Source organism: Xenopus laevis, chromosome 6S (genome assembly GCF_017654675.1).
Source record: "Xenopus laevis strain J_2021 chromosome 6S, Xenopus_laevis_v10.1, whole genome shotgun sequence".
Classification (NCBI taxonomy): domain Eukaryota; kingdom Metazoa; phylum Chordata; class Amphibia; order Anura; family Pipidae; genus Xenopus; species Xenopus laevis.
The window spans coordinates 32,359,367-32,380,337 of NC_054382.1; the positions used below are offsets into that span (position 1 = coordinate 32,359,367).

General features: G+C 42.6%; 1 protein-coding gene across 1 annotated transcript in view; it reads right to left on the bottom strand.

The window, feature by feature from the left end:
• rapgef5.S (Rap guanine nucleotide exchange factor 5 S homeolog) overlaps positions 1-17,387 on the bottom strand; it is a 35,793-nt gene extending 18,406 nt beyond the window's left edge. Inside the window, 1 exon segment of the mRNA NM_001096829.1 lies at positions 16,946-17,387. Within this exon segment, the coding sequence (NP_001090298.1) occupies positions 16,946-17,215 (270 nt within the window). The 5' untranslated portion in view covers positions 17,216-17,387.
• Positions 17,388-20,971: the final 3,584 nt, after the last annotated feature.

Below are 20,971 nucleotides of genomic sequence, written 5' to 3' on the forward strand. Positions count from 1 at the left end.
AGGAAGATGATCTTTGTTTTTTTGCGTGTTAATTTAGAAACCCAGCAGGCATCTATATTTTGTGCAGGGGTGCTTTTGGTTCTGCTGCCACCTGCTGTAGCTGATTACTGTTCCCTTACACCTCATTCAATTTTGAACTTGGATAGGGATGAAAGGTGAGATCTCTAGCCCAATTACACTTTCTGAAAATTTGTGACACATGGGTGGCTTACCATACTTCACTGAATGTATTAGAGCTCACTCAAATAACTGATTCCAGTACAAACAAAATAACTGTCATTTGCACAAATTCTGCATGTAGAGAGACAGGATTTCTGGTGATTTTAATAGAGTAAGCTCTAATCCATCTTCTAGAAAAAAAGAGCTCCTTATAAGATATATTGCATCATTCATCTGACACCCAACTCCTGAATGAAGACAGAATGAGGAGAAACAGATGCTGAGAGAGGATTAGTGAAGATAAATTGATTGTATATAGAAAGCTTCTCATTTCAGTATGCTGAAGCGAATATTAAATTTTTATTTTCGCGATAGTTTCCCTTTAAGTATAATAAAGAAATATACAGCATAGAATTTGCATTCATTTTTACAGATTATTTGTAATTTAAAAGCAAAAGCCTATTTTGTCATGAAAAGACAAAGCTAAATGAAACAGTAATATTCTCAGCTACTGTTTGACATTTGGCATCTTGCTGGCTCTAAGCACAGCACGCATTTTAAAGTTACGCTTCATTTCTCGTGTACTAAATATTTACTTGATCAAAAAAATTAACAGATGCTGCATAGCTTGATTCTTCTTCCTTTTGTGGCTAATTAGCAGATTTTTCCCAAATTAAAATTACTGTCCTTTCCATATTAAAATCAATTTATTTATCCACAGATAAGAGAATGTCTGGCAACCAGAGAGCAGGTGAATTTGGATAATATTGTTATTTGTTTTGAATCCCAAGTTCACAATTTTTATATTTTGTCAAATATAGAATCCTCCTCTGGAAATGCAGCAGGGAGCAATTTTGATCTAGAAAACATGTACACTGGCAGGAACATAGAGATCCCAATGCTTTTAAATTGAAAGATATTTTGGTTGTCTTGCCACCCGCAAGACAATTTCACATGGGCATCAAAATGTCTGCCATTGCCCTAAAAAAGGCATGCCTTAGTCTGTTTTTTGGTAAGCCCTGCCTTCTTCTGGGTAAGTGAATTTGAATTGACCCACCTCAATAGGGACTGTCACATGTGCTGTCACATTCACCTTCAAACAGTCTAGTGGAGCTTCTGCTTAATGAGATGCATGTTGCTGGCAGGCCTGCCCTGTGCAAATCCGAGGCTGATGGCATGCCAGGAGAAAGCACGCTGTGTTTTAAGCTGCCAGGATCCTGTAGCAGAATGTGTAGGAGTGCTCAGGCTGCTATTATTTTATTTAGTTTAACCAGCCTTCTTCTTCAATGGACAGAGAGAGATATGAGAGAGAAATCAAAAACTGCAGCAGTGCCAGTGGGAGTGCCATAACTATCAAAAATTCAATATTCCACTTTGCCTTTAGCACGGGAATGTGCAATGTGTGCGCTTAGATTCCCAAAAGTTTAATGGGTGGGCTGGAAACATTTTGCTGTGGGGGGGTCAGCAACCTGTACAGCTAATCTCATAATCTCATAAAAACTGCAAATAGAAAGATTCAGCCAACAGGTCACCCATTGCTATATAAATCATTGTTATGGGGAACTGATCAGATATATGTATTAACTGAAGGGTTGCTATCAGCCCAGTTGCTTTATTTATTTAAACTGACATGTGTTCTATGGCCAGTCAGAATCCTAAAGGCAAAGCATGTGAGTGAGAGGTTATCCTGCTCAGCTGAACATGCAGACGTGAATAGGGCTATTGAAACAGGACTCAGCAATAAAAGTGGCCATACACGGGCCGATAAAAGCTGCCGACAGACCGAATGTTGCCCCTGAATTCTTTCCCATCCAGAAATAGCGACTGCACATGCAGAGTGAGCAGAGCTCACGGGCGCCATCTTCTTCTCTTCGGTAATCTTCATGAAGTGAGCAGGATATTGGCGCATGCGCAGTTGGAGCAATCTTCCGGTTCATGAGAACTGCGCATGCGCCAAAAGAGTCAGAAATTGCCGAAGGGGAGATGATGGCTCCACTGCGCTCACTCTGCATGTGCGGTTGCTATTTCTAGAGGGGAAAGAATTCAGGGGTAAGACTGCAGAGGGAGACAGGGAGGGGGGCCAATCGGGACTTATCACAATTGGGGGTTTAGTTCTCCTTTAAGGCACAAGACAATAAGAACAGACAGATCACATGTGATTGAACTGGCTACATAAGACACTGCATATTATTATTGTAACAATAAATGCCTTTATTTTTACTGTATCCAATAGTTTTGAGGGCATTTCTCAACTGGTGTATTCAGAGACCTGGGTGCCATTAGCCTAAGCACTAAACCGATAAAATACCTTACATTAAAAAAGATAAAACCATGTAAGAAATAAAAATGCTGAAATATGGGGGGGGCGTGGCTAGCTGCATTTCGGCACAGACGTGTTCCACCAGAGCTCTGTAGCCTTTCCGATCAATCTGGCCCCATCTCGCTATTTAAAAAAGCTGCAACTACCGTCTCCTTCTGCTGTTACTGCCTGGGGAGCTACCCGATACGAGTTAGATTTAAATCCGGCTCTCCGACACCTACAGAGCCGCCTTGCTAATTGGGGCCTACTTTTCGGCCGGAAGCCGGGGACTAGCGCTTACCTGCGGCCTGGAGCTGCGGCGCTGCTTCCTCCGCACTGCAGGTCTCCGTGCGGGGCGCTGCGACACGGAGCTGACCTGTCTCCACGGCCTGAACTCCTTCGGTGTGCCGTACCGATACCTTGCCTGCTCCCTGTGGCCGACAGTCCCTGTAAGGATCGCGCCAATGAGGCGTTCCACGCTGGAACGCATGTACTCTGCGATGCTGCGCAGCCATTACTGAGGGCGCAGGTCTTTATAGTGGAACGGTTCTCCACATTGCCAGATCCTGCACTGCTCTCAAAGTGGGTGAAGAGCCTACAGTGCCACCACAGCCCCACAACTGAGGTACCCTGTATGTGCAGCTACAATACTGTGTTGTTGTTCCTGGTGCCTGTGTGACGTGGCTTGGGATTACAGAGCGCCATAGCTATGAGTCATCTCTATGATCCCTGTTGCACTATATATACTACAAAGTAGTGGGCCTCTACCTCTGTGAATTGAATGTACCACTTTCACACAGCACTGCTGTAACAGAACTGTTTATTCTACTGTCTCCATGCTGAACGGAATTTGCTTCTGAGAGCTCCGTGGTGCTATTGATCCTGACAATATACTAATCAGCTAACGAACTGTACTTCCTCTTGAGGTGAACATTCCTTCCAGCGCTTATTATGCGTAGTAGCAGAGCGCCGAAAAAGCCTGGTGACACGTCACAGAAGATGGACCAATTTGTGCGGCGTTCTGGCCATGATGGCGCTGCACCCTCGTCCCCTTCTTCAATACCGCCCGAAGATGCTGCGGAGACGGCATTTGCGCCAATTCTTGCCGCAATAGCGACCTGTCAAACCACGCTCACTACACACATAGAGGAGGTTAAAATTGACCTATCTCTGATCAAAGTGGATTTGCAGGCTGTGAGAGAACGAACGACAGCTGTGGAAGCCAGGGTCAGTGCTCTGGAAGATATGTGTACACCAATTCCAGCACAACTCACTGAATTACAGCAGCAAATAAAGCAGCAAGCTTCTCTCCTAGATGACTATGAAAACCGTCAACGCCGTAACAATGTGCGGGTAGTGGGGCTCCCGGAGGGCGCAGAGGGCAATTCACCTACTGATTTCGCTGAAAGATGGCTCAAGCTGCTTCTGCCTGATGCACCCTTCACCGCACACTATACAGTGGAACGGGCTCATCGCGTCCCTGGACGTCCTAGACCTCCGGGTGCTCCCCCTGCGCCCCTTTCTTATACGATTACTTCACTTTCGAGATAGGGATGTGGCTCTCTCTGCTGCGAGAGCGAAAGGCCAGCTGGTGCATGAAGGAGCCAATATATCACTGTATCCTGATTATTCTACTTATCTGCAGAAACAGCGCAGCACCTTTACCGGTGTAAAACGGCAGTTGCGTGACCTGAAGTTGGTTTATGCCATGCTATACCCAGCTAAACTCAAAGTCATTGACGCAAACAAGTCTCATTTTTTCAATACTCCTGAAGAGGCGTTGAATTGGATTGAGGCACGGTCTGGCAGAAATCCCAGGCCGTAATTGTTCTTTCCTGGCCCTCTTCTTCATCAGGCATTTGACCTACTGTACATGGTTTCAATGTCCTTTCACTGTTAAGGGAAGAGGAAAAGCTGATAACTATTACTCTTCAATGTGATCCCTATTGCAAGATGTAACTGTCAGTACAAGTGTTTCTCTCATGTTGCCAAGTTGTTGACACCTCTGTATGTCTCGGCAGTACCGGGTGGTCTAGCACATTATCGTACCGAGACTTTATCAGTGGCGGACACAGTGCCCTTCACAAGTCACCTGGACTCATGTAGGTGCTGCCGTTATCCTTATTTTGACACTACCATCTGCCTTGGACCTTCTTGTGTACAAGACAACTCTTGCTACATATATGCAACTTGATATTTTTCCTTGGGATTACGTGATAACCTTTTGTTCTGCAGTTTACAGTTCAAGTTTACTGAACCGTTGACCGATCACCACGGAAGCTCTTTGGCCACAACAAGATTTGGATCGAGCCTGTTAAGGGCAACCAAACTCCCCAGTTGATATTATGTTTGGGATACTAAGCCCGCCAGACTGTGAGGGTTGGGCAGGGTGGGGGGCTGTTGGGTTGGGGTTTTATTTTTGTGTACGTTGTTTTAACTATGTCTTTTCTACCTCATTTCAGTCTTGCTTTTCCTCTTTTCTTTCCCTCCTTGGCTGGATAACGATATATGTACTTGGTGGACTCATGGGTCGCAGGGTGTCCGGAAGCCTGAAACTTATGCATCATAGAGTGAGTACCCGTCCCTTTTACTCACCAACAAATGGCTACTGTTAAGTTAGTGTCTTGGAATGTTCGGGGCCTTAATGATAAGGTAAAGCGGGCATTAGTCTTCAATTATGTTAAATCTTACACCCCACATATTCTCCTACTCCAGGAGACCCATTTAGTTGGGAGTCGGGTCTTGGCTCTCCGGAAACCGTGGGTTGCATATATTCACCATACTACGTATTCGACATATGCTAGAGGCACCTCAGTCCTGGTTAGGAAAGGTTTCCCGTTTGACCTCATAGAGGTGCGTTCGGACAGAGCAGGCAGATTTCAAATCTTGGCGTGTGCTATAGCTGGATTTCCTATCCTCATAGCTAATATCTATATTCCTCCCCCTTTCGCAGAAACAGTACTTCATGACCTATATCAGACTCTGATCCAATTGCCTCCCGCCCCGGTGTGTATTATGGGCGACTTTAACAACTGTTGTAGCCCTCTGTTGGATAGGCTGTCCGCTCCTCCAGTGCATACCTCTAAACTTGCAGATTGGGCCCGGGCGTACAATTTGGTAGATGTGTGGCGCTGGAAGTACCCGGAGCGCAGGCAATTTTCCTGTTATTCTACTACCTATCAGTCATTGTCACGAATAGATTTGGCACTAGTTACCCCGGATCTCCTCCCCAAAGTTAGAGAGGTTGGATATTTACCGCGGGGAATCTCAGATCATGCCCCTTTGCTTCTTTCGTTAGACCTCCTCTCTGACCCCACGCATAGAACTTGGAGGTTGAGCCCATACTGGCTGAAGGTCCCTAGTGTGGTCGGGGAATCCGCTGATTCAGTTACACAATATTGGAGTGTGAATCATGGCTCTGCGGATCCCTCGACTGCCTGGGAGGCTTTTAAGGCAGTTTCCAGGGGTACCCTAATGGCTGCAGTGGCCAGAGCTAGAAACACCTCAAAAGAAACTCTGCAATGCCTAGAATCGGCAGTTACCCATTCTGAAGCGGCCTATGTTGACAATCCCACGCCACAGACGCATGGGGAATTTGCTACTGCTATTAGACATCTCAATTTGCATAGGGTAGAACTGACTAAAAAGCAACTTCTACACGCCACCAGCACTACGTTTGCATATGGTGATAAAAATGGCAAGCCTCTAGCTTTCCTAGCCAATCCTCCCAATGGTACTTCTGCTGTCCCCAGGATACTCTCCTCATCTGGGGAAATGTTGACCTCCCCCCCCCTGCAATAGCCTTGGAATTCAGTAAATTTTACTCCTCTCTCTATAACTTCCACTGCACACTACTCTAATGCTGATCTTCATGAGTACCTTAATGGGATTCCCATTCCGAATATTTCACCGCAACAAGCAAAGTACATGGATTCCCCGATTTCTCCTCTTGAGATTGCTGAAGCCATTCTATCCTTTCCCTCCGGCAAATCCCCAGGCCCGGATGGATTTGTTATAGAATGGTACCGTATTCATATACGCGAGATAGTCCCCAAATTGCATGAGACCCTGCTGTATGCCTTTGAAAATTTCTCTCTGCCTACAACGTTCTCAGACGCGACGATTGTGGTCATCCCCAAACCAGGGAAGGATCCTACACTGTGTTCCTCCTATAGACCAATCTCATTACTCAACATGGAAATTAAAATTCTTGCCAAAATTTTAGCTAAGCGTCTTGTTAAAGTTGTGTCCACGGTGGTGGAACCTGATCAGACTGGCTTTATGCCTTCTAAATCAACCAGCTTTAACCTGAGAAGACTATTCCTTAATTTGCAATTACAACATGAAAACCTGGGCTCTAGGATAGTGGTCTCATTAGACACGGCAAAAGCATTTGACTCGGTGGAATGGCCATACTTGTGGGAGGTTGTTACTAGGATGGGTTTTGGCCCTTCCTTTACGAAGTGGCTTAAGCTGATGTACAGTGAACCTAGGGCTTCCGTCAGGGTTAATGGCATTACTTCCATTCCGTTTCACCTTACAAGGGGTACTCGTCAAGGGTGTCCTCTCTCCCCGCTCATCTTTGCGTTGGCAATTGAACCCATGGCCATAGCGATTAGGCAATCTCAAAGAGTACGGGGATTCATTTACAAAACAATTGAGGAGAAGGTCTCACTTTATGCAGATGATACGCTCCTATACTTAGCGGACCCCCATCAATCACTCGCCTCTGTACTTGGGATTGTCAAACAATTTGGTACGTTCTCAGGCCTTCAAATTAATTGGGACAAGTCCATATTATTCCCCCTTGACGGACAGCTTCCAGTAGAGGTGGCTGCGGACTGTAACCTAAAAGTGGCAGACCATTTTAAGTACCTAGGGATAACGGTGCATAAGGATCCGACATTATTTTTGCAGCATAACCTGTACTCCTTACACCGTCAATTTAAGGACACACTTGCGCACTGGACCAAACTCCCTCTCACGCTAATAGGCAGAATAAATATATGCAAGATGATTTATCTTCCTAAATTTCTTTATGTACTGAGTAATACCCCCTGCCACATACCCAAGCAAGCCTTACATGATATAGACCGAACGCAATCTGAATTTATTTGGGGGAACAAAACGCCCACGCTCTCCAGAGCTACTCTCAATGCTCCACAAGATCAGATGGGTCTCTCCTCTCCCAATTATGAGCTATACTATTTTGCCTCCCAGGCCTCGCATGCAGCTGGTTGGAAAGTGTTTGACGCTGATAACCCGGCGTCCATACTAGAGGCACTATATCTTACTTCTGTTGAAAGTCTGCACAATGCTTTATATAGAACTCGAAGGGATCTTGGCCCTTTACTGCCTGTCATGGATGCCACTAAGAGAGCCTGGGATGCAATTGTGCAAATTACTAAAGCTGCTACTACTCTATCTCCAGATTCACCTTTATGGGGTAACAGAACTATCTACACTTAGTCACATTCTCAGAAGTGGGAACGTGGTCTAAATTTGGTCTTAAGCGGCTGTCCCAAGTTTATGCTGATGGCACTCTTCCCACACTACCTCAACTTCGCCAGATCCTCTCTCTGCCTGACCTGTCCGAATTTCGATATAACCAGATCAGTCATCTTTGCTCCGCGCAGTTCCCAACCCATCCTCTGCACCTACAATACACAGGGATAGAGGAAGTGATATCTCAACCCGCCAAGGTCAAGCTCCTATCCACTGCATATAAGCACTTAATTTCTAATAGATATGATCCCCGACCCCGGGTGAAGTATAAGTGGGAGAGTAGTGGGGTTCGTATTGACCCAGATGATTGGGAAGAAATCATTGACAACCTTTATGTTCCTTTAGTGAGTGTAAGGGATAAGCTCATACAGTTTAAGATCACACATCAAACGTACCTCACCCCTCAGAAACTGTTTATGATGGGGAAAGTTGCTTCACCCAGCTGTCCACGATGTGGTGCCTCTGTCGCTAATTTCATGCATTTAATGTGGGATTGCCCAGTGATATTTCGGTATTGGAGGGCAATTGTGAGCTTCATGGCTACTGAACTGGATCTTCCCCAGATACTTAACCCTGCTACTTGTCTTCTGGGTCTCCTTGACTCCGTGATACCTAGAGTACACACTAGATGCCTGATAAGGTTGCTTTTCTTTTACGCAAAAAAAGTTGTTGCACTGCACTGGATGGGCCCCTTGCCACCGACTCTGAATAGATGGATTGGACTAATTAATTCGCAACTGGAACTGTACAAGCTCATCTACTTAGCACGCGGATGCCCGAAGAAATTTGAGACTATTTGGAACCCTTGGCTCGAGTCGCCAGCCACATCAACTAACCAGTGATAGTCACTTTTTCAGCCGTACCTCCTTTTCTTCTTTCCCCCTTTTTCTTTCCTTCTACCTAGCTTTACTTTCTTCAAATGTTTTTTTATGTTGTTAAAATTCAATAAAAATCAACCTTTTAAAAAAAAAAAAATGCTGAAATATTATAACACAATTACCTACAATTTCAGACTTGTACATGTAAACATTATCTTATAGCTGTGCCTTTTCCTCAATGCCAACATTCTCCCCTTCAGCATAATTTCATCAAGTTCAACAATCATGTCACTCAATTGCTTAATAAAAATTGCAAGTACAAACTATGGGATATTTATGGGTAAATATATACAGGAGCCTGTACAGGAAATGGGAAATCAGGCTGACTTGTGAGATCTAGTCAAGACTAGAGTAGTGCTGTGCTGTGAGTCACAATGTATCTGGCTTATGTGTTTGGCTCTCTATGTCTGTGGCTTTATGTATATATCTATCTTACATTATTTGTGTACATATCTGTATAAGTCATTTCACAAGATCACATGAGATGTCATACAGAGGAGTGGAAAAAACCAAGGCTCCACTTCATGAGAGGAGCACAGCAAGAGCTCAGGGTGTACAGGACCTGTTATTCAGAATGCTTGGGACCTGGGGTTTTCTGGATTAGGCGCCTGTTTATAATTTGGATCACCAAATACTTTGCTAAAAATTGTTTAAACATTAACTAAACTATGAGTAAGTGCCCAATTGGCATGAAACGTGTTAGGCTATGCATGTCCTCATAAAGGGTTTTGGTAACCCTTGGACTGGGGTTTACGCAGTGAGACTATACAATATTATTTTCTGCACTTTTGTATTTACTATTAATTTTTGAATTTGAATTATACACACATTCCTCTTTGTTGATTCAGGCAGCAGCCTAGATGAGTGTACCAAATTGTATAGTTACCGTATATACTCGAGTATAAGCCGAGTTTTTCAGCATCCAAAATGTGCTGAAAAAGTCTACCTCGGCTTATACTCGGGTCAGCGGGCAGTAGCTGAGATTGCAGTCACTTTTAATCATTCCTATACCAACAGTTCACTTGGGGAGAGACTGCAATATCCCACAATGCCCTCTGTTGGTTTTATGAAAGAATAACAGTGCGCCCTCTGTTGGTTATATCAAAGAATAACAGTGACTGCAGTATCGCCAGCCATTTGTCAAACTGATCGCAATCTGGCCTTGTTGGTTGTATCAAAGAATAACAGTGACTGCAATATCACACAGCGCCATCTGTTGGTTGTATCAAAGAATAACAGTGACTGCAATATCACACAGCGCCATCTGTTGGTTGTATCAAAGAATAACAGTGACTGCAATATCACACAGCGCCATCTGTTGGTTGTATCAAAGAATAACAGTGACTGCAATATCACACAGCGCCATCTGTTGGTTGTATCAAAGAATAACAGTGACTGCAATATCACACAGCGCCATCTGTTGGTTATATCAAAGAATAACAGTGACTGCAATATCACACAGCGCCATCTGTTGGTTATATCAAAGAATAACAGTAACTGCAATATCACACAGCACCATCTGTTGGTTGTATCAAAGAATAAACTGCAATATCACACAGCGCCATCTGTTGGTTGAATAAAGGATTAACAGTGATGGCAATATCACACAGCGCCATCTGTTGGTTATACAAAAGATCAGTGATGGTTTTATGACACACAGCACTCTCTGCACAATTCTCTGTCACCATCAACTTTGCAAAGAAGTCCGGTCGATCGCTGGGGGAGTCTCTTTGGCGGAAGGTGCGCTGCTGGGAGACAGGGCTGTAGTTGTGTCTAGGCTTATACTAGAGTCAATAAGTTTTACCAGTTTTCGTAGGTAAAATTAGGTACCTCGGCTTATACTCGGATCGGCTTATACTCGAGTATATACGGTAGTTCTGTTTTTCAGGCTGCTGTGGCCCCCAAATCAATGGGAAGAAAAATTAATAATAAAAAGTAAAAGATACGTGTTAAAAATGTTATCAGTATTGGACTAATGTAATAAACAGTGCATAATTTGTAACGAGACTAGTAACCCATCACTCCATTATAATCAAATAATTCAGATTTTTAAAATTGATTTAGTTTTTCTCTGTAATAATAAAACAGTATCTTGTATTTTATCCAAACTAAGTTCCCATACCTGTATATGAAAGTAAAGTTCCAAAGACATAAATAATATATATATGTAGCAGTTAGTCCACTAGCAATAGCAAGTCAAACCACTAGTTGTATTACTTCTGTACACCAGTTTATCAAGGTCAGTGCCACAAAACAGTTACAGAAACAATGAGGTACATCCAGAAGGGAGCAAAATGGCAACCAAAAGATTACATTGCCCCATCATTTTTAAAGCAATTTTAAGTCCTGTCATAAATATATTAAACAATACATGGATTCTACAATTCTTAACATGGTTTAACGATCCTTTCTTAAACTTACTGACACAAATAGTATGCTTAGAGAAGCAGAATGATACAAGGGATTGCACACAACAGGAAATAAAGGGATTAAAAATGGTTATATGTTGCAGCCAGCCATGTCATTATGTAGAATCCTATGCAGCGCTATTTATTAAAGGGATCCTGTCAGAAAACATGTTTTTTTCAAAATGCATCAGTTAATAGTGCCACTCCAGCAGAATTCTGCACTGAAATCCATTTCTCAAAATAGCAAACCGATTTTTTTTATATTCAATTTTGAAATCTGACATGGGGCTAGACATTTTGTCAATTTCCCAGCTGCCCCTGGTCATGTGACTTGTGCCTGCACTTTAGGAGAGAAATGCTTTCTGGCAGGCTGTGGTTTTTCCTTCTCAATGTAATTGAATGTGTCTCAGTGGGACATGGGTTTTTACTATTGAGTGTTGTTCTTAGATACACCAGGCAGCTGTTTTCTTTTGTTAGGGAGCTTTTATCTGGTTACCTTCCCATTGTTCTTTTGTTTGGCTGCTGGTTGGGGGGGAAGGGAGGTGGGTGATATCTCTCCAACTTGCAGTACAGCAGTAAAGAGTGATTGAAGTTTATCAAAGCATAAGTCACATGACTTGGGGCAGCTGGGAAATTGACAATATGTCTAGCCCCATGTCAGATTTCAAAATTGAATATAAAAAAATCAGTTTGCTCTTTTGAGAAATGGATTTCAGTGCAGAATTCTGCTGGAGCAGCACTATTAACTGATTCATTTTGGAAAAAATGTTTTTTCCCATGACAGTATCCCTTTAAGTATTCATCATAAACATCCAGTAAGAAGCCAAAGGGATGTGTTAAAGTTAAGTGGAGCTTTTCTTTCCAATGAAGCACTAAACCACGTTGAATCCCTTTTTGTTAGGGCAATGCATACTGCATATATACTATGGTATAGTGTTTAACGGTAGGCTGCAGTTGTATCCACTCTACAGTATCTATTTTATCACTGATGTATTTAGCCCAAAACATATGTCCCTACTTTTTTTTATTTCATGTACTAAGATAAATGAAACAATATTTTTCTGTATTGAGGCCGACTGCAATAGGAAATTGCTGCTGTGATGGTTAGAATGTTAGAATTGCCCGCTTTCCTTGTAAAGATAGAAATGCCACCTGTCTTCCTTGACAAAGTGCCATAGTATGGAAGGAAGGCAGAGTCACAAAGGAAATGAAAGGAAAAGTAGCGATAAGGAAGGCAATAATATTGCTGAACCAGTGTTTGATTTGCTTTGAACAAGTTCAAAGGTTTAAACGTTCAAGATTAAATTGAGGAAGTACATATATAATTATACTGGCTTGTAGGGATATTCCACTTGTATACTTTGTTAAAAACAAACTCTTTACTACGACATATAATGCACTTCCTTTTATGCACACATTGAACTGCTGTAAATTGACTAACATAAAGCAGAGGTGTAACTACAGTAGGTTACAAGAGACACACGGCAGCCAGTAAACCAGTAAATATAGGCTGAACATATCTGAATAAAGAATAAAATATGTATGTCAGTTTAAGGTTTGATATATCTATATATATATATATATATATAATATCAAAACCCCCCTGTTTTGGATATTATATATATATATATATATCTATAGAAATCATTGGGTCTTTTAGGATAACTATAGGAATTGCCAGCTCAAATTTCTGCTCAAGGCAAAAAAAGTGTCAGGTCTTTCTTAAATAGCAACAGATGGACTACCTCTTTATTGCTAGTGCCTAAGGCTCAATCCTCTTCCTAAATGAAGGTACCGGTATTACACCAGCCACCTTAACACAGCGAGATTAAGTATGTAATTGGGTCTCTAGCATCAAGGTTTCCAACCTGTAATATATATCCAGACTCACATATCATAGCAGTTGTACCACCGTCACTTTGCACAAAACATATGGAAAGCCTTCAGGACACTTTGTGGGTCAAATTTCTATGTAAGCTCATAGAAACAAAGACCATCATATTTTTATTTAATAGTTTCAGTCTATACAGTATTATAATGTCTTATAGAGAAGCTTCCTCTGGAACAGCCCAGCTATATTGTCTCCACTGTCATAAACTACTGAGATTTCTACACTCTTCCTTTACAGTATATTAAGGGGACCCCAATAAATGTGGGGTTAAGGGTAGTGGAATGTAATAATATTCACCGCACACCCGTCACTCCACTTTACACTGCACTGGTGGTGTAGGCTATCCGTCGGACCAGCTAAGGTCAAGAAATTGCAGTGAAGTATTTAAACAGAGCCGCACGCGCAAAATTGTATGCAGTTGGGGAGATTACCCCATTTATTATACCACCAAAGTATCAACGTTTCGGGGGGTACAACCCTCCCTTCGTCATTTAAGTGCAGTGGCCCCCGATTGGTCAGCAAAATGCACACTATATTCCCCAGTAACACCTTAGTTAAAATGCACTAATTAGTACAGGTACGGGACCTAATAATCAGGACCTGGGGCTTTCTGGATAACTGATCTTTCTGTAATTTGGATCTTCATACCTTAAGTCTACTAGAAAATCATGTAAACATTAAATAAGCCCAAATCTGCTGGTTTTGCTTTCAATAAGGATTAATCATATCTTGGTTTGGATCAAGTACAAGGTACTGTTTCATTATTACAGAGAAAAAGGAAATCATTTTTAAAAATTTGGAGTCTATGGGACAGCATTTCTTTAATTTAGAGCTTTCTGGATAACGGGTTTCCAGATAAGAGATCCCATGCCGGTACATTTGTTTTCCTTTACAGCACATGTATAGTATACATGCGTTAAAATTTGTTATGGGTGTTATGTTCAGGTTTCTGAAGATGTTGTATACATAGTGCAATGTACACAAGACAAATACTAAGGGGTATATTTATCAAAGAGTGAAGTTAGAGATCACCACAGTCCACTAGAGTGAAATACCACCACTCTCCATTCATTTCTGTGGCATTTTTAAAGGCGTATTTATCAAAAGATGAACTTTCCCTTTCACCCATTAATAAATATTCTTTTAGAAATCCCATAGAAATAAATGGAGAGAGGCGGTATTTCACAAAAGTGGACTGTAGTGATCTCTAACTTCACTCTTTGATAAATATACCCCTAAGACACCCAATTCATCAGGAAAACTAAAGGGAAGCAAAGAGGAAGCAGGAATATCATGTACTGTACTTGAAAACAGAACCATAAACCATGACTTGTGTACATAAAATATGCAGATCAAGCAAGAAGAGCTCAACCTTAAGGCCAGTAAGGGTGTTATTCAGAGAGAATTCCTATTTACTTTACTAGATACACCTGAAAGCCCAGCTTGAGTATCAGGAAAAAATTTGGGGTGATAACTTATTTCCCGTCCTAGAAATCATGTTTGGATGATAATATATCAAAGGGGTGATTCACCTTTAAGTTAACTTTTAGAACGTTATAGAATGGCTAATTCTAATCAACTTTCAATTGGTCTTCATTTTTTCTTTTTTATAGTTTTCTAATTATTTGCTTTCCTCTTCTGACTCTTTCCAGCTTCCAAATTGGGGTCACTGGCCCCATCTGACATACTTATGCTCTGTAAGACTACATATTTATTGTTTTGCTACTTTTTATTAATCATCTTTTGTATTTAGACAATCTTCGATTAATAGTCCAGTCTTTTATTCAAATTAATGCATGGTTGTTTTACGGTAAATTAGACTGTAGCAACCAGATTGCTTAATTTGCAAACTGGAGAGCTGCTGAATAAAAACCTAAATAACTCAAAACCCACAAATAATAAAAAATTAATTTTTCAATTGACGACCAATTGAAAAGTTGCTTAGAATTGACAATTCTATAACATACTAAAAGCTAATGTAGTTACAGCTGAAAACAGTATTTATTTTGGTCTGTTGGCTGGTGCTGACTCTTGAAATAATGTTAGCAGCATTCAGCTCCTTTCCAGTCAAGGCTCCAGGGGCAGACATAATGACAAATAACGTTAAAACTATTGAAACCCCTCTGGGATCTCCAAAGAAGGGATGCACCGAATCCAATATTTTGGATTTGGCTGAACCCCCGAATCCTTCGAGAAAGATTCAGGCAAATACCGAACCAAATCCAGATGGATTCGGCCGAATCCAAATCCTGCTGAAAACCTGGATTCGGTGCATCGCTACTCCAAAGCAGCACAAGGGTGTCAAAGGCAGATGGCTTTCAGTATGACAATATTATTATGAGATTATTATTATCGGATTGCCTATAATTAGAGATGCACCGAATCCACTTTTTTTTTTGATTCGGCCGAACCCCGAATCCTTTGTGAAAGATTCGGCCGAATAGTGAACCGAATCCGAACCCTAATTTGCATATGCAAATCAGTTAGGGGGATGGAAAAAGACACCCGCACGTGGCTAAAAATTCTTTTACTTCCTTGTTTTGTGATGAAAAGTCACATGATTTTAAGGATTCGGATGCGGTTCGGCCAGGCACAAGGATTCGGCCGAATCCTGCTGTAAATGGCGAATCCTGGCCGAATACCGAACCAAATCCTGGATTCAGTGCATCCCTACCTATAATTCAATGTATCTCTGTTTCCCTAACTGTAAAAAGAAATAGGCCATGTGTAGACTGCTGCAAATCCCTCTGGGTGTAAACAGTGCAGTTTTTATCTCTGACGTTTCCCCAAGGCTGAATCTACAGACTAACACCACAAACTCTCTGGGCTCTCACGGTATGAGTCATTACTGTCAATAGATTTTGTCCTTCAGGCAGTATAAATAAGGTGGCAACGTGATCACATCTGCAACCTTGCAGCTCTGGGATTCTGAATTGTGTCCCTTGTGAATATGCCATGGAATTCAGGTTGTAAGAGACTGATGAGGATCATCTCACAGACTATGTCAACTCTATAGGAATAAATGATGGCGATTGGAGACCCCAGGTATGACCCTAAACACCCACTCGACTGCCTGGGAAGCATGAGGGAAGCCAGGCCCGGAATGGCAAATACCAGAGGGGCTGCTGTAAGTTGTCATATAAGGGCAGAGACACACACTCAGATTCGGGGAGATTAGTCGCCCAGCCACAAATCTCCTCTTCTTTGGGGTGACTAATCAACTAAAACTGCCTCCCGGCAATTGGTGTGATTCGTTTTCCGAAGTCGCCCAAAGTTCCTCACAAGGAAATGTCAGGCGACTTCAGAAAACAAAGTGCCCCGAGTACCATCCCACAGGCGACTTAGATTCTATCCGGTGAGAGGCAGTTGGGGGAGATTAGTTGCCCCGAAGAAGAGACGATTTATTGCTGTGTGACTAAATCTCCCCAAATCAGTGGGGGCTGTTTGGGCCTCTGTGTACTTGGAATGCCAGGACCTATTTGGACTCCCAGTCCAGACTTGGGGGGAAGCTCTGGGAAAGCAATGCAACATTCATATCACTGTATTGGAAATGCAGAAAGTAGGGCAGTGCCACATTAGCATTCCAACATCACTGTGAAAATAGCAAAACATAGGGGGCAATGGCACGTGACACTGGGGTAAAAGGCACGTGACACTGGGGTAAAAGGCACGTGACACTGGGTGCTAATAGGGCACAGGTGTAGGTGCAGATCACGTGGGCAGAGCCACTGACGCGGTGCTGGGAGACTGGAAGTGAGTGACGGGGGGCAGCCGGGCGCTTCCATTAGTACCAGGTGCCACTTACCGGGCTGCTCGTGTTTCCAGCTACAGCCGCGTCGTCGCCTTCACATAACGAGGGTGAGGGGCCAAGCACAGAACTCCGTCTCCGCAGGGTCAGGCCGCTCTTCAGTAGGGATGGCAGTTCCCTGAGCTTGTGCTTCAGCTGCGCCTGCTGCTCCCGAACACTGCGAGTCCGGCTGAGAGAAGGAATCCCTGGTGCTGCTGGGGACAAGCTGATGGGGCCACTACAATCCGACGTAGGCTGCATCTTCCTCCTCACCTGCCCCACAGTCATACTGCTGCTGCCGCCGCCGCCCTGCCGCTCGGGTACATGTTACATGTATGTAGTGAGTCGGGACATACAGGGAACAGGCGGCAGTTGCAGTAACAGTAGGGTGAGCAGGATGTACAACAGTATATGCGGCTGGAGCCTTTACCTACGTCTGTCAGACACACGGACACGCCCCTGACTCCTGGGGGAGGGGCGGGGATAGCGCTGCAAACCGGTTTAGAGAAAGAGATCCGGCACTTGTCTCTTGCCTACGGATAAGGTTACGGTTACTAGAACTAGAAAACGCTACTAGAAGCCTTGCACTGATTTCATCTATACATTCATGGGATCATCATGTGTCACCAAAATGTTCCCTCATCCTTACTGCTGCCTCCATCCATCCCTGCTCCCCAAACACACTCACATCAGGAGCCACCCCCACATTTATGTTTGGCAGAAATTAACCCATATTAAACAAGTTCTCTCCCTTGAAATTAACTTTTAGTTTGATGTAGCGGCTGATGTCCACAGACAATTTGCAATTTGTTATTATTTGTGGTTTTTCAGTTATTTAGCTTTTTATTCAGCAGCCTTCCCATTTTCAACAATCTGGGTTGCTAGGGTGCAGACTACCCTAGCAACCATGCACTGATTTAAACAAGAGACTGGAATATTTAGACTGAATATAAAAAATTAATAATAACAATTAACAATACATTTGTAGCCTTACAAATCATTTGTATTTGGGGTCGGTGACCCCCATTGAAAAGCTGTGAAGAATCAGAAGAGGAAACTATAAAAAAATAAAGACCAACTGAAAAGTTGCTTAGAATTAGCCATTCAATAACATACTAAAAGTTTACTCAATGGTGAACCTCCCCTTTAAAGGGGTGGTTCACCTTTGAGTTAACTTTTAGTATGATGTAGAGAGTGATTCAGAGATCATTTTCTCTTGGTTTTTATTTGTGGTTTTGTAGTTATTTGGCTTTTAATTCAACAGCTTTCCAGTTTGCAATGTGGTTGCTAGGGTCCAGATTACCCTAGTAACCATGCATTAATTTGAATAAGAGACTGGAATATGAATAGGAGAGGGACTGTAAAGAAAGAGGAGTAATAAAAAGTAGCAGTAAAAATACATTTGTAGCCTTACTGAGCATTTATTTAGATTGGATTAGTGACCCCCCAGAGGGGAAAGAGTAGGAAGAAGAAGGCAGGTAACTAAAAAACTATAAAAAAAGAAAAAAATGAAGACCAACTGAAAAGTTGCTTAGAAGCCATTCTATAACATACTAAAAGTTTATTTAAAGGTGAACCGACCCTTTAACTTTTGACACACATGGAGTGCTATAAATACTATAGTCACTATTATTTGCGCCTGTAGGTGGCTCTTTGGGTTTCTCTCTGTGTACTTGAAGTGTAAGAACCTAATTTGAATTTCTATAAACCACAGTGCTGTGTAGATGCACCACACAGGGATGTAGCAAATCATTGCAACACATATTTTAAAAATAGGTAACCAAGTACCTAATCTAACATTTCCAACATTTTAGGATCACTAACACCCCATGATTGATTATTAGCTGACTTGATTTTCTTTGCCAGCATCCCTGCATTTTGTATTTCCCAATTCCCAACTCTAGTAAACAGATGCCCCCAATTATGACTGAAAATTTCATATAGAAATGATTCTAATGGCAAGGGGGCCAAATAGGATACAACAAAAGGAGAGCACTCACCCAAATCTCGCCTAAGGCCGACCGGACTGTCCGTGCTGACACGTGAACGCACTTCTGGTTGCGGAGCACCAGGCAGTATCAGGGTCTTTAAAAGTTTAGAGTTTTATTAATGAATTAGTTACATAGACAGCAGTGACTCAAACCCCACGCTTGACGCGTTTCGTGGCCTCACGCCACTTCCTCAGAAGCATAGGGCACAGCCTCTCCAACCACCCCTAAATAGTGGAATACCCCACCTATTAAAAACATTTAACCCTTAATACAACTTAAAATTTATGTATCCATCCTTCTAATCAAGAGAAGTAATCAGTCACTTTATAAATAAATAAATACCCCTTCAATATATGAGTGTTCTCTGTGGATAATTGAGGCCAATAAATAGAAAAAGAGTAAATACATTCAATGGGTATAGATATCTGAAGAATACATTAATTAGAGTTAGATAGACAATATATAATATTTTACACTCAAAAGAATCCAAAATTCATATTAATTAGAATATCAAGCAAATTATCAATTGCACTTGATTAAAATATAATTATAGTCAAAAATGGAACACACTAATTACAGAAGCATATAATCTCCCACTCTCTATTTAAACCCCCATAGTTCTCAGTAGTTTTCAATTGATATATCCAGAAAGATTCCAACCTACAGAGTGTATTCTCATAATAACCACCTCTGATATCTCTCGGGGGTTTATCTATAATCTGAAAAAGGACTTGCGCATTTCCTTGATGTTTCTCCACTATATGTTTTGCTACCGCAGACTGAAAATCTTTCCTATCTACCGCGGACATGTGCTCCATGTGTACTAGCCATATGAACAGTCAGGCCCGGATTTGCGGCAAGGCCGCATAGGCCCGGGCCTAGGGCGGCAAAAAAATAGGGGCGGCATGCCGCCCAGCCGCATTATGGGGACGTGTGCGTCCCCATTCAATTACAGCAGCTGCGCCAGCGTTTTTTCGCCGGCGCGCTGGGAAGGGGAGGTGAGGTGGGCGCTAGGACCGCGCGGCCGCCTGGTCGGACCGCGCGGCCTAGAGGCGGCCGTCAATGAACTCCAGTGCTGTAAACAGTCTAACCCACATATTGGGCATTGCAGTCACATGTGATCAAATAGACGATCCCCTTAGAGGTACAATTAAAGTATTGATTAATATTATATTACAAACCTGTAACAAAACATAGAAACGCTTTAGATGGTTTAACATTGAAACAAGTTTTACACCTGATTCTCCCGCATTTATACATACCCTTAAATTTTAACCATACAGGTTCAGTTTCCTTAGCATTAGGGGAGAATAGACTTTTCGAAATATGGGCCACTATGTTCTTGCCCCTCCTAAAAACAAATGAAGGTGTTTTGTCCAATACTTTACTTAGGATCGGATCCTGGAGGAGTATCCCCCCAATGCTTGCGTAAAATTCTTTTAATTAAGTGGGCATCTTGACTATAGGTGGTACAAAAGCACACAATAGATTGGGTATTTGTTTGTCTCGTTGTCTGTTTGGGTTTGCATTGTAATAATCTATATCGATCTAAGTCTGCTGCTTTATTATATGCTAGTGTGACATCCTGTAACGATCTGTTACCTGGGATCCCGGAGGAGGACAGCTGGTCCTAGGCGGACAGATGGCAACTGGAACTCCTCTACGGCTCCGGTCTTCACCGACGCCCTTTGGGGCCCCGGACTTTCTGCGGCGGAGTCAGCAAAGGAGCCAAGGGTGTTAGCCAAAAGCGAAGTATCCAGGGATCAGGCAAAGGCGTAGTCAATTACAGGCAGTGGTCGGTTTCAGGAAGCAGAGAAGCGAAGTTCCAAGGGATAAGGCAAAAGCGTTGTCAAGTTCAAGCAGTGGTCGGTCCGGGCAGCGAAGGTACAAGGTCGAATTAACAGGCCATGGGTCGAATAAACAGGAAAGCAGGCAAACGGGACTTGAGCAGGAACTGTGGAAACAGAAGCCAGCTTGGGCAATGTGAGAAGGAAGAGGAAGGTATTTAAGGGGACAGGAACCAATCAGGAGCAGGCTGAGGAAGACAGACAGA